The 12,534-nt window shown below is 38.0% G+C and overlaps 1 protein-coding gene across 1 annotated transcript in view; it reads left to right on the plus strand.

The window, feature by feature from the left end:
* LOC101030681 (titin) overlaps nucleotides 1–12,534 on the plus strand; it is a 271,305-nt gene that overhangs the window by 28,710 nt on the left and 230,061 nt on the right. Inside the window, 17 exon segments of the mRNA XM_074399411.1 lie at nucleotides 653–924; nucleotides 1,040–1,204; nucleotides 1,304–1,472; nucleotides 1,572–3,265; nucleotides 3,419–3,700; nucleotides 4,178–4,444; nucleotides 4,541–4,813; nucleotides 4,926–5,189; nucleotides 5,280–5,540; nucleotides 7,185–7,445; nucleotides 7,980–8,243; nucleotides 8,331–8,591; nucleotides 8,710–8,970; nucleotides 9,784–10,044; nucleotides 10,449–10,590; nucleotides 10,680–10,845; nucleotides 11,999–12,230. Coding sequence (XP_074255512.1) covers nucleotides 653–924; nucleotides 1,040–1,204; nucleotides 1,304–1,472; nucleotides 1,572–3,265; nucleotides 3,419–3,700; nucleotides 4,178–4,444; nucleotides 4,541–4,813; nucleotides 4,926–5,189; nucleotides 5,280–5,540; nucleotides 7,185–7,445; nucleotides 7,980–8,243; nucleotides 8,331–8,591; nucleotides 8,710–8,970; nucleotides 9,784–10,044; nucleotides 10,449–10,590; nucleotides 10,680–10,845; nucleotides 11,999–12,230 — 5,495 coding nt within the window.

Below are 12,534 nucleotides of genomic sequence, written 5' to 3' on the forward strand. Positions count from 1 at the left end.
ATTTGACACCTGATTTTTATGTATGTAAATTTATACAACAGCCCTGCAATAAATAGATGATTGTTACAGGTTGGAAAATAGGAACACTGAGGCCCTGGGAATCTATGAAAAGTGCCTTAATTCATCCAGCCTGTAAGTGGTGGTGCCAGCATTCAAACTCTAAGTCAGTCTGGCTGTAGTGTGTAGCTAGAGTCTAGTTTTTCTTTGTTTTGTTTCCAGATATGTTTTCTATGTTTTCCTCCTCTGAGATTTAAAAAAAAAAAGGGTACATTTATATTTTTCCATAAATATATTTATTGGTTTACTTAACCAACCAATAGGATGTTTTAGTAGTCGAATCAAAAAAGTCTGGTGACTGATTAAATCCAAGTAGTAAGGAAAAGAGAGTATTAAGGATTATTCCATGATTTTTGAGCCTGGGTACCTGGATGTACTGAATGACTACCAGCCAAAATTGAGAATATGGGAAAAACATAGCTGTGGGGGCAACAATAATATATTATATTTTAGATCCAAATGAGTTTGAGGTGCCCTCTGATATATTCAAGAAGTAAATTCTAAAATAGCATGAATAATGAATAAGACAAATGACGTTTGTTTTGCTGAGTTTTCTTTATGCCTCGTGAAAATATCGCTTGTCTTTGTTTTGCAGATCTCTCTCTCCACGTTCAGTGAGCAGGTCTCCTATACGCATGTCTCCTGCAAGGATGTCCCCTGCAAGGATGTCTCCTGCACGGATGTCCCCTGCAAGAATGTCCCCTGGACGTAGGCTGGAGGAGACAGATGAGTCACAACTTGAGAGACTGTATAAACCGGTCTTTGTGTTAAAACCTGCTTCTTTCAAATGTTTAGAAGGGCAAACTGCCAGATTTGACTTAAAAGTTGTTGGCAGACCTATGCCAGAGACCTTCTGGTTTCATGATGGTATGATAAGTTTTTGCTCATTAATCATAGAAACACAAAAGCAAGCTTATGTATGTGTGTGACGATTTTCAAAAACTATTTTAAGATCTACTTTCTTTTAAACATATCTTCACAGGCCAGCAAATTGTCAATGACTATACCCACAAAGTAGTCATTAAAGAAGATGGTACTCAATCGCTGATTATTGTCCCTGCTACACCCAGTGATTCTGGAGAATGGACTGTGGTTGCCCAAAACAGGGCAGGAAGATCTTCAATTTCAGTGATTTTAACTGTGGAAGGTAAAATGAAATAAAATAAAAATAAACAAATTTTATCATCACTTGGGCTATAAACAGGTAATTTCAGTCTTACTCTAAATCATGACCTTTCTCTTTCAGCTGTGGAACATGAGGTAAAACCGATGTTTGTGGAAAAACTGAAAAACGTCAATATAAAAGAGGGTTCCCGACTTGAAATGAAAGTCAGAGCTACGGGTAACCCCAACCCTGACATTGTATGGTTGAAAAATAGTGACATCATTGTACCTCATAAATATCCCAAAATCAGGTAAGTTTGGAAATGATAAAGCTAAGTTCTTTATACAAATCGAATAATCAAGGAAGCTATACCACTATATTGATGATTCCCTTCCCCAACTTTTTTTAGAATTGAGGGAACCAAGGGAGAAGCTGCCCTTAAAATCGATTCGACTGTCAGCCAAGATTCTGCCTGGTATACTGCGACTGCTATTAATAAGGCTGGCAGAGACACTACAAGATGCAAAGTAAATGTTGAAGTTGAGTTTGCGGAGCCTGAACCAGAGAGAAGGTTAATCATCCCACGGGGGACATACAGAGCAAAGGAGATTGCAGCCCCGGAACTGGAGCCCCTCCATTTGCGATATGGTCAAGAGCAATGGGAAGAAGGTGATCTCTATGATAAAGAGAAACAACAGAAACCATTTTTCAAGAAAAAACTCACCTCCTTAAGACTTAAGCGCTTTGGTCCTGCCCACTTTGAATGCAGGCTAACACCCATTGGTGACCCAACAATGGTGGTGGAGTGGCTCCATGATGGAAAGCCACTTGAAGCAGCCAACAGGCTCCGCATGATCAATGAATTTGGGTACTGCAGCCTTGATTATGGCGTTGCATATTCTAGAGACAGTGGTATCATTACTTGCAGAGCCACTAACAAATATGGAACAGATCACACCTCTGCTACTCTTATTGTTAAAGATGAGAAAAGTCTTGTGGAAGAATCCCAATTGCCTGAAGGGAGGAAAGGCTTACAGAGAATAGAAGAATTAGAGAGAATGGCTCATGAAGGTGCACTTACAGGTGTAACAACAGATCAGAAAGAAAAACAAAAGCCAGACATTGTCTTGTTCCCAGAGCCAGTTAGAGTACTTGAAGGGGAGACTGCAAGGTTCCGCTGCAGAGTAACAGGATACCCCCAGCCCAAAGTCAACTGGTACCTCAATGGACAGCTCATCCGCAAAAGCAAAAGGTTCAGAGTTCGCTATGATGGCATCCATTACCTGGACATTGTGGACTGCAAATCATATGATACGGGTGAAGTGAAGGTCACTGCAGAAAATCCCGAAGGTGTGATAGAGCATAAAGTGAAGCTTGAGATTCAGCAGAGGGAAGATTTTAGGTCTGTCCTTAGGCGAGCTCCTGAACCAAGGCCTGAGTTTCATGTACATGAACCAGGAAAGCTTCAGTTTGAAGTACAAAAAGTAGATAGACCTGTTGACACCACTGAAACCAAAGAAGTTGTGAAATTGAAGAGGGCTGAAAGAATTACCCATGAAAAAGTGCCCGAGGAGTCAGAAGAGCTGCGTAGTAAATTCAAGCGCAGAACGGAAGAGGGCTATTATGAAGCCATTACTGCTGTGGAGCTCAAGTCTCGAAAGAAGGACGAATCCTATGAGGAACTCCTCAAGAAGACAAAAGATGAGCTTCTCCACTGGACCAAAGAGTTAACTGAAGAGGAAAAGAAAGCCCTTGCTGAAGAAGGCAAAATCACAATTCCAACTTTTAAACCTGATAAAATTGAACTAAGTCCTAGTATGGAGGCTCCCAAAATCTTTGAAAGAATCCAAAGCCAAACAGTGGGCCAAGGATCTGATGCACACTTCCGGGTCAGAGTCGTGGGGAAACCAGACCCTGAATGTGAATGGTACAAAAATGGTGTCAAAATTGAACGATCCGACCGGATCTACTGGTACTGGCCTGAAGACAATGTTTGTGAATTGGTCATAAGAGATGTGACTGCTGAGGACTCTGCCAGCATCATGGTAAAAGCCATTAACATAGCTGGAGAAACATCCAGTCACGCATTCTTACTTGTCCAAGGTAATTTGAACATCTTTCCTTTGATGGACATGTCTTTGCATTCATGAATATCCATGAATGTGTTTCCTTTTATTTTTTCCCCATTCCTCAGTTTGTGAATTTAATTTAATATAATGTACTCTCCTCTTTCCCCTCCCCACCTTTTTCTTGTAGCCAAGCAATTGATCACTTTCACACAGGAATTACAAGATGTTGTTGCTAAGGAAAAAGACACCATGGCAACCTTTGAATGTGAAACTTCGGAACCATTTGTCAAAGTGAAATGGTATAAAGATGGTGTGGAAGTTTATGAGGGAGATAAATACAGGATGCACTCTGACAGAAAGGTTCACTTCCTCTCCGTACTGACCATTGACACATCTGATGCTGAAGATTACAGCTGTGTACTTGTGGAAGATGAAAATGTCAAAACGACTGCTAAACTTATTGTTGAAGGTATTCAACAATGAAGGATTTCAGTGTTTACCTAAGGTTTAAAGTCACCCTTAGCATGTGATAAAATTAGCTTTGCAATTTTTCTTTCATAAAAACAATTATGGAAGTTAGCTGTAAGTTTTCTTTCATGAAAACAATTATGGAAGTTAGCTCTAAGTTTCATAGCCAGAATCATGAATTTGTATTCCTAATTAAGAATACTAACAATTGGACTATTTGGATTTTTTAAGTAATATTATCCTGATTTTTAGCTTTCAAATTTTTTTATTGAAACATAACTCTCTACTTTCAAAAATGTTCAAAAATTAAAATAACTGCTTCTTACTGAAAATTTATTTCTTAGCCCAGCAGCAGGTAGATATTAAGAATATTCCTGATAGTATGGGGGACATCAAGATATATGACATTGTCTCCATCCTAAGTCTAGATGCATACCTCTCTGGAGAAATTGATTTCTCCTTCTGTTTTACACTTCAGGTGCAGTTGTTGAGTTTGTGAAAGAACTTCAGGACATAGAAGTTCCAGAATCATATTCAGGAGAATTAGAGTGTATTGTATCCCCAGAAAATATAGAAGGAAAATGGTATCATAAAAATGTGGAGCTTAAATCCAATGGCAAATACACAATTACATCTCGTCGTGGACGTCAGAACCTCACAGTCAAGGATGTAACCAAAGAGGACCAGGGAGAATACAGCTTTGTCATCGATGGGAAAAAGACAACCTGTAAACTAAAGATGAAACGTAAGTCTTTCCATTCCTGTCAGCCTGCAATGAGCATCATTATGATTTATTCATAAAAACTGATCATAACATTCTTTTTCTACCCGTATCTTACAGCCCGCCCCATTGCTATCCTACAAGGACTTAGTGACCAAAAAGTCTGTGAGGGTGACATTGTTCAGCTTGAAGTTAAAGTCTCCTTGGAAAATGTGGAAGGAGTCTGGATGAAAGACGGACAAGAAGTGCAGCCCAGTGACAGGGTTCACATTGTGATAGACAAACAATCTCATATGCTGCTCATTGAAGACATGACTAAGGAAGATGCTGGACATTACTCTTTCACCATCCCAGCCCTTGGGCTCTCCACCAGTGGGCGCATCTCTGTCTATAGTGAGTCCTACTTATACAATTTTATGTTTACTCTATCAAGCAATGTAAAGAACTTTAAGGAGCAGACATTTCAAACAAAATTCATTCATCTGGTGCTTGTATGATTTTGCAGGTGTGGATGTGATAACACCTCTAAAAGATGTTAACGTGATTGAAGGGACCAAGGCTGTACTTGAATGTAAGGTCTCAGTCCCTGATGTGACTTCTGTTAAGTGGTACTTAGATGATGAACAAATTAAGCCTGATGACCGTGTGCAGGCCATCGTGAAAGGCACTAAACAGCGACTAGTCATTAACCGAACTCATGCTTCAGATGAAGGACCTTACAGGCTGATGGTTGGCAGAGTTGAAACCACCTGTAATCTCTCTGTAGAAAGTAAGAATTATTCTACTTATCTGATAATTATGTTAAGCATTCTATTTTCCAAGTGTAATAATAACCAAAATTATTTTATTTTTTTCCCAGAAATTAAAATTATCAGAGGTCTTCGTGACCTTACTTGTACAGAAACTCAAAATGTGGTGTTTGAGGTTGAGCTGTCCCACTCTGGAATTGATGTCTTGTGGAATTTTAAGGACAAGGAAATCAAACCCAGTCCTAAATATAAAATTGAAGCACATGGAAAAATATATAAATTGACAGTTCTAAATATGATGAAAGATGATGAAGGAAAATATACATTTTATGCGGGAGAAAATATGACATCTGGAAAACTTACTGTGGCAGGTTGGTATATTTTTTAACCTAAATTCTAATGAGGAACAATTGTTATTTTAAGAAATTATTATTCCTTCTCCCTCAAATTCCTTTCAGTTTCCCACTTCCACGCCTCTTCTTATGCGACTCCCAAAGCCAATAGTACTCACAACATCGTTCCCACCAGCCTAAATAACAAATGTTCATCTAGGCCTACCTCAAACATTACCTTCTCCATGAAGCCTTCCTTAATCTCTCCATTTGTATATGATCTCTTTCTCCTCCAACTCCCAGAATCACTTTGTATGTGCCTTTTTCATAGTTTGTATTATGCACTTGTCTTATTCCCCATTTCCTCTTTCCACACCAGTGTACAAACTCCTGAAATCTGGAATTTTATTTGTATATTCCATTATATTGCACATGACAGATAATCAATTGATATTTGCTGAATTGAGCTTTATTTAAACTTTCTTACTCTAAAGAATTATATCCTTTTTTAACCACTCTTACTTCTTTAGCCTTCGTTCCTTTTATTTTCTTCCTACTTTTTCATGAACTCAATGAATATTTTTAAAATACAACTTCACATAACTTGTGATATGACATAGAAATGGGAGCATGCTCATTCAGCAGAACTTTTTAGCTTTATAATGAAGAATAAAAAATATAAATCAATTGTCAACAAAAAAAACTAGAAGGCATCATTAATTTGTTTGGTTCATTACAATTTTAAATATTGAGGAGTTGAGATGTTACATTCAGATCATATTGTCCATAATATCTCATATTGAAGCAAGTCATATGGTAATGACTTGTCTTATTTGGTATGAAACTTTTATGGTTTATATTTACTCACATTATAAGATTTCCTCAGAGATCGAACCATGAAAAGACTTGTAAAACAACATTTCAGATTCAGCATTTTTATGCATTTAATATAAATTACATGTTTTTAAATATGTAGAAACAGGAGCAAACTATGAACCCCACTGTAATTTCACCAAACGTTTTTAAAGTACCTACCGTAGGTCAGACACTTCCAGGAACTCAGGACACAAAACTCAATAAAAAAGACTGATTTTTTTTCTTGAGAAATTCATAATTTAAATACGACAGCTACATAAGCAACTAGCTTGTTAAAGCAGTAATTACTTCTGCTAGTGGATGATAAAAGTGGGAGGCAGTGGGGTGAAACTTCATAGAATGGGTGATATTTGCCAACACAGTGATTTTTAGTATACAGAAATCCAAAAATGTAGTAGAACCATTGATGACTTGGACATTTTGTTTAGCAAACTGTTATGTAATTGAAATATCAGATTCCCAGGAGATAATCATTAAAAGACCAAGTAAATTGCTTTTCAAGAAGAAAATTGATTTAGAGGCTATCCTGGTAGCATACTGTTTCAATAATTTCATATTAATTCAACAGTTGCTTTTTCTTTGCAAAACTTTTCTGATTCCAGTATTTCTCCTAATTATCAGTCATGCATACTCAGGACAAGGGATTTCTTTGGTACCTCCTCAATATGGATGAAAACAATCTTATTGACATTTCATGATTTCAGAATCATGTTTTTAAATTTGATATTTTATATTTACTTGTGCAAAGACTTTCTTATTGTGTGAATATTTTTAAAGGACTCAAACAGTACTTGTCTTATTCCAAAGGTGGAGCCATCTCCAAGCCACTCACAGATCAGACTGTAGCTGAATCCCAGGAAGCTGTGTTTGAATGTGAAGTTGCCAACCCAGATTCTGAAGGCGAATGGTTGAGGGATGGCAAACACCTGCCACTGACTAACAACATCAGAAGTGAGTCTGATGGCCACAAAAGGAGACTTATCATTGCTGCCACCAAATTAGATGACATTGGAGAATACACCTACAAGGTGGCCACCTCCAAAACATCTGCCAAACTCAAAGTTGAAGGTAAGTAACATAGGATTTGTCCTTTTCAAATTATATTACATTCTTGATCCTTATCATTTTAAAAGACAAAGGATATGGCCATTTTGGATACCATAAATCTTCATTTGGTAAAGTCATTCTCAATCCTCTAAACCTTCCTGAGACATATACCATGACGTACAAAATTGCTTATCAAATGTGTTTATGCAAAAAAGCCATTTCTTTGGTTAAAGCTCTCTGAAACAGCTAAATCAGACACTGATTCTCCATTCATCTTTTATCCTTCTCTAATCAGTCTATTATGCTACTGATATATAGCTATGCAAACTTCATACTAAGGTATAGAAAAATCACTTCATTATGTACACGTCCAGTTGGATCCCAGGTTTCCCTAAATATAATCTCAGGTGTCTTTTAAAACAGAGGTGCTGTATAACTGCAAAATGTTTGGTAGCCATTCTTTTGCAAGGTGACTAGGCAATGATCTTGTTCAGAACTTCTTTTCCTTGATGATGTCATCTATGTTTTCTAAACCAATCATAAATTTGTCTTTAGCTGTCAAAATTAAGAAGACTCTGAAGAACCTCACAGTGACAGAAACACAGGATGCTGTTTTCACTGTCGAGCTTACACACCCTAATGTCAAAGGTGTTCAGTGGATCAAAAATGGAGTTGTGCTGGAATCCAATGACAAGTATGACATCTCTATCAAAGGAACAACTTACTCTCTGAGGATTAAAAACTGTGCCATCGTGGATGAGTCTGTTTATGGCTTCAGGCTTGGAAGACTAGGAGCCAGTGCCAGACTGCATGTGGAGAGTAAGTTGACTTAGAAACAGCTTTACAAATAGCCCATGGTTACCATTAAGTAACCCTATCACTGAATTCCTCCAACTTTCCTTTTAGCTGTCAAGATCATTAAAAAGCCAAAGGATGTGACAGCCTTGGAAAATGCCACTGTTGCCTTTGAAGTTAGTGTTTCTCATGACACTGTTCCAGTGAAATGGTTCCATAAGAATGTGGAAATTAAGCCAAGTGACAAACACAGACTGGTCTCAGAAAGGAAGGTCCACAAGTTGATGCTGCAGAACATCTCCCCTTCGGATGCTGGGGAATACACGGCTGTGGTGGGGCAACTGGAATGCAAAGCAAAACTGTTTGTGGAGAGTAAGTATTAGGCAGCCCCTACGGCCCTTTCCTTGATGAACCCATCTATTTATTTGTTTGGTTTTGTTTATTCTTTTAGTAAGTTGTATTAACTGAAGTGCTCTCTGATTTTACCAAGCATTACATATTACAAAAACCATGAAAAATATCGAGGTGCCTGAGACCAAAACTGCCTCTTTTGAGTGCGAGGTATCCCACTTCAATGTCCCTTCCATGTGGCTGAAGAATGGTGTAGAAATTGAGATGAGTGAAAAGTTCAAGATAGTTGTGCAGGGAAAACTCCACCAGCTGATCATCATGAACACCAGCACAGAGGACTCAGCAGAATACACATTTGTCTGTGGCAATGACCAAGTCAGCGCAACTCTGACAGTCACCCGTAAGTTAAAATATCTATATTACATATATATGAAATATTCAGTAGATTCATTAATATTCTATATCCTTACACTTTCCGTGCTTTTAATCCACTCAAAAATCTTTGATGGGGTGGGCAGTGTGGCTCATGCCTGTAATCCTAGCACTTTGGGAGACCAAGGCGGGAGAATCACTTGAGATCAAGAGTTTGAGACCAGGCTGGAAAATACAGTGAGATCCTGCCTCTACCAAAACAAAAGGAGAAAAAATTAGCTGGACATGGTAGACACACTTGTAGTCTCAGCTACTCAGGAGGCTGAGGTGGGAGGATCACTTGGGCCCAGAAGGGCATGGTGGCACAAACTTGTAATCCCAGATACTCAGGAGGCTGAGGTGAAAGGATCACTTGGGCACCAAAGGTCAAGGCTACAGTGAGCCACAATCACAGCACTGCACTCCAGCCTGGGTGAAAAAGTGAGATCCTGTCTCAAAGAATAAAAAATAAAATTGTTAATTGAAACATCTAGTGTGTGTTCACACTGAGTAAAGCACTAGTATCTCCTCTTGGATAAAATGTTCCAGTTAGAGTCGCATTGAAAGGCTACCTGGAAAGATGCTTCAGTGTCTATCACTTGATCTTGCTGATCTTGCTGTTGCTCTGTGTGTTGGCATTCTCCTGTATAGTCCATGGAAAGTATCAAAGTTTTTATCTCTAAACTGTAATCACCTCAACAGATATACTAAAAACTTTCCAAGTTTTCATTCTGCACCTGTTATAACCCACATCATATTTACATAAAATCTCCTTGGATGTTTTTTCTTTTCTCCTTTGCAGCAATCATGATTACTTCCATGCTGAAAGACATCAACGCTGAAGAAAAAGACACCATTACTTTTGAGGTGACAGTGAACTATGAAGGCATCTCTTACAAATGGTTAAAGAATGGTGTGGAAATCAAATCAACTGACAGGTGCCAAATGAGAACGAAAAAGCTCACACACTCACTGAACATCAGAAATGTTCACTTTGGGGATGCTGCTGACTACACCTTTGTGGCTGGAAAAGCTACATCAACAGCCACACTTTATGTGGAAGGTATGGTTTCATAAATATTAGATCCATTAAAAATGTCATACATGCTTTATAAAATGTTAATGTATCAGTTAATGAATGGATAAATAAAATGTGGAAAAGCCATACAATGGGATATCATTCAGCAATAAAAAGGAAGCACTACTATATGCTACAACATGGATGAACCTTGCAAACTTTATTCTAAGTGAAAGAAGCCAGAGACCATACAAAGACCATATATTGTATGATTCCATTTATGTGAAATGTCCAGAATGTTCTAAAATTATGGTGATGGCTGCGCAATGATGAATACCTGGAAACACACTGAACTGTATACTTTAAGTGGGTGGATTGTATAGTATGTAAATTATATCTCAATAAAGCTGTGAAAAAAAATGTTAATTTTTCTACATACTGTTTTCCAGCTCGTCACATAGAATTTAGGAAACACATTAAGGACATTAAGGTTCTGGAGAAGAAGCGAGCCATGTTTGAATGTGAGGTTTCTGAACCTGATATCACTGTACAGTGGATGAAAGATGACCAGGAATTGCAGATCACAGACAGGTCGATTGTTTTGTCTTGCAACATTCCAGTAATTCCCAGTTTTCTTTGAATCACCATATGCTAAAGTCCAATTTTCATTTCATCCATAGAATAAAGATTCAGAAGGAAAAATATGTCCACCGCCTTCTGATCCCATCCACCCGGATGTCTGATGCTGGGAAGTACACAGTGGTGGCAGGAGGCAACATGTCAACTGCAAACCTCTTTGTAGAAGGCAGAGATGTTCGCATCCGAAGCATTAAAAAGGAGGTTCAGGTACTGTCTACATACTAAATTTTTTGAAAAATCAAGTCCATAATCTATCATTTTATATTTTAATGTTTCCCCTTTACATTTTCTAACCATAGTCCTTTAAAGAATTAAATCAGCTCATTCTTACTTTGCTTAGACTCTCTTATGTTGACCTCAATTTAGCCATAGTTTCCACTCACTTGTTCCACTAGGAACAAGTGTGTCCCTAGCAGCTGTCTAAATACTTTAATTAAAGCAGCTGTAGAAACTTCACTGTCTAATAAATGGCGGCTTGCCAAGCAGCACCAACAAGAAAATGTAAATCGTGAGGTTCACACATCAATTAGAATTAAGGAAATTAAAAAAAAAAAAAGAATTAAGGAAATTAAGAACAAGGTAACAAGGTGACATTTTCTCAGGTTTCTCTCTGTGAAGAGGCAAGTGTGGAAGGCCTTAGTGGCTAGAACTACTTTCTACAAAGTCTACAGGAAGCTCTGTCCAAGCCATGCTGGGGGTTCCTGGCAAGGATGCTGGACACTTTTGTGGTTGGCTGCATTTACAGAGCTTGTCCTCATAAGCGTCAGTCACCCCAAATGATATAATGGAGGAAACAGGTCTAGAGAAATACCAGTTGAGTTCAGCTTCATCATATTGCTCATCCCTCCCCCAAAAAAACTAAAAATAAAAAAACAGGCTTTAGAGACTGTAGACCTTAATGAAGAAGACTTTAATGAGGACTCAGATAACCTGGACATGTCTTCCATCATTAATTTTCCAATTCTGAACCTCAGCGTTCTCACTCTTAAAACGAGGATAATAATTCCTACCTAGTCCACAAAGTGACTGTTCCTAACAAATGAAATCAAATTTTGTAATTACTTTTTAGGTAATAAAAGCCCCCAAATGTAAAGCATCATTATATCTGTTACTAGTAATTAATAATCAAACATTTAAGGATGAAATAATTGTCTCTTTGGGGCAGCTTCTTTCCCCAATGCAGGTATAAATACAATTCTCTACAAAAAAAGTTTATGTACCATTGGTCCAATACTAGGCAGGAAAAATTGGAGAGTACTATAATCAGCCAACTTATTAGATCATAATATATTGACTTCACATACCATTCATTTGAACAGTTTTAGAAATGGATTAACTTTTTATGCTGTTTCATCAACAGGTCATTGAGAAACAGCGTGCTGTTGTTGAGTTTGAGGTCAATGAAGACGATGTTGATGCCCACTGGTATAAAGATGGCATTGAAATCAATTTTCAAGTTCAAGAAAGACACAAATATGTGGTGGAGAGAAGAATCCACCGAATGTTTATCTCTGAGACCAGACAGAGCGATGCAGGAGAATACACCTTTGTGGCAGGAAGGAACAGAAGTTCTGTCACTCTCTATGTCAATGGTATGTAGGGACAGATTCCAGCATATTTTGTGGATCCATTCAAAATAATTCTCCCATTTCAGTCACTACATTCTTGCAATTTGAAGGAAATGTCTAAAGAACCTATGGCATTCATGTGCAGCTACATTTGTTTTCACGTTATACCTATGGAAAAGAAAGGGCAGCTGTTAAAAGATCTATTGAGAAGCTATTTCCAGAAAGCGCCTGATGGCCAGATCCTCACTTGGTTGATCAACACTATTGAACACCCGCTGGGTGTCAGTTATCATATACCCCAGATGAGCCTCCAGATTTGCCATTAAAC

This window comes from Saimiri boliviensis, chromosome 5 (genome assembly GCF_048565385.1).
Source record: "Saimiri boliviensis isolate mSaiBol1 chromosome 5, mSaiBol1.pri, whole genome shotgun sequence".
NCBI lineage: Eukaryota > Metazoa > Chordata > Mammalia > Primates > Cebidae > Saimiri > Saimiri boliviensis.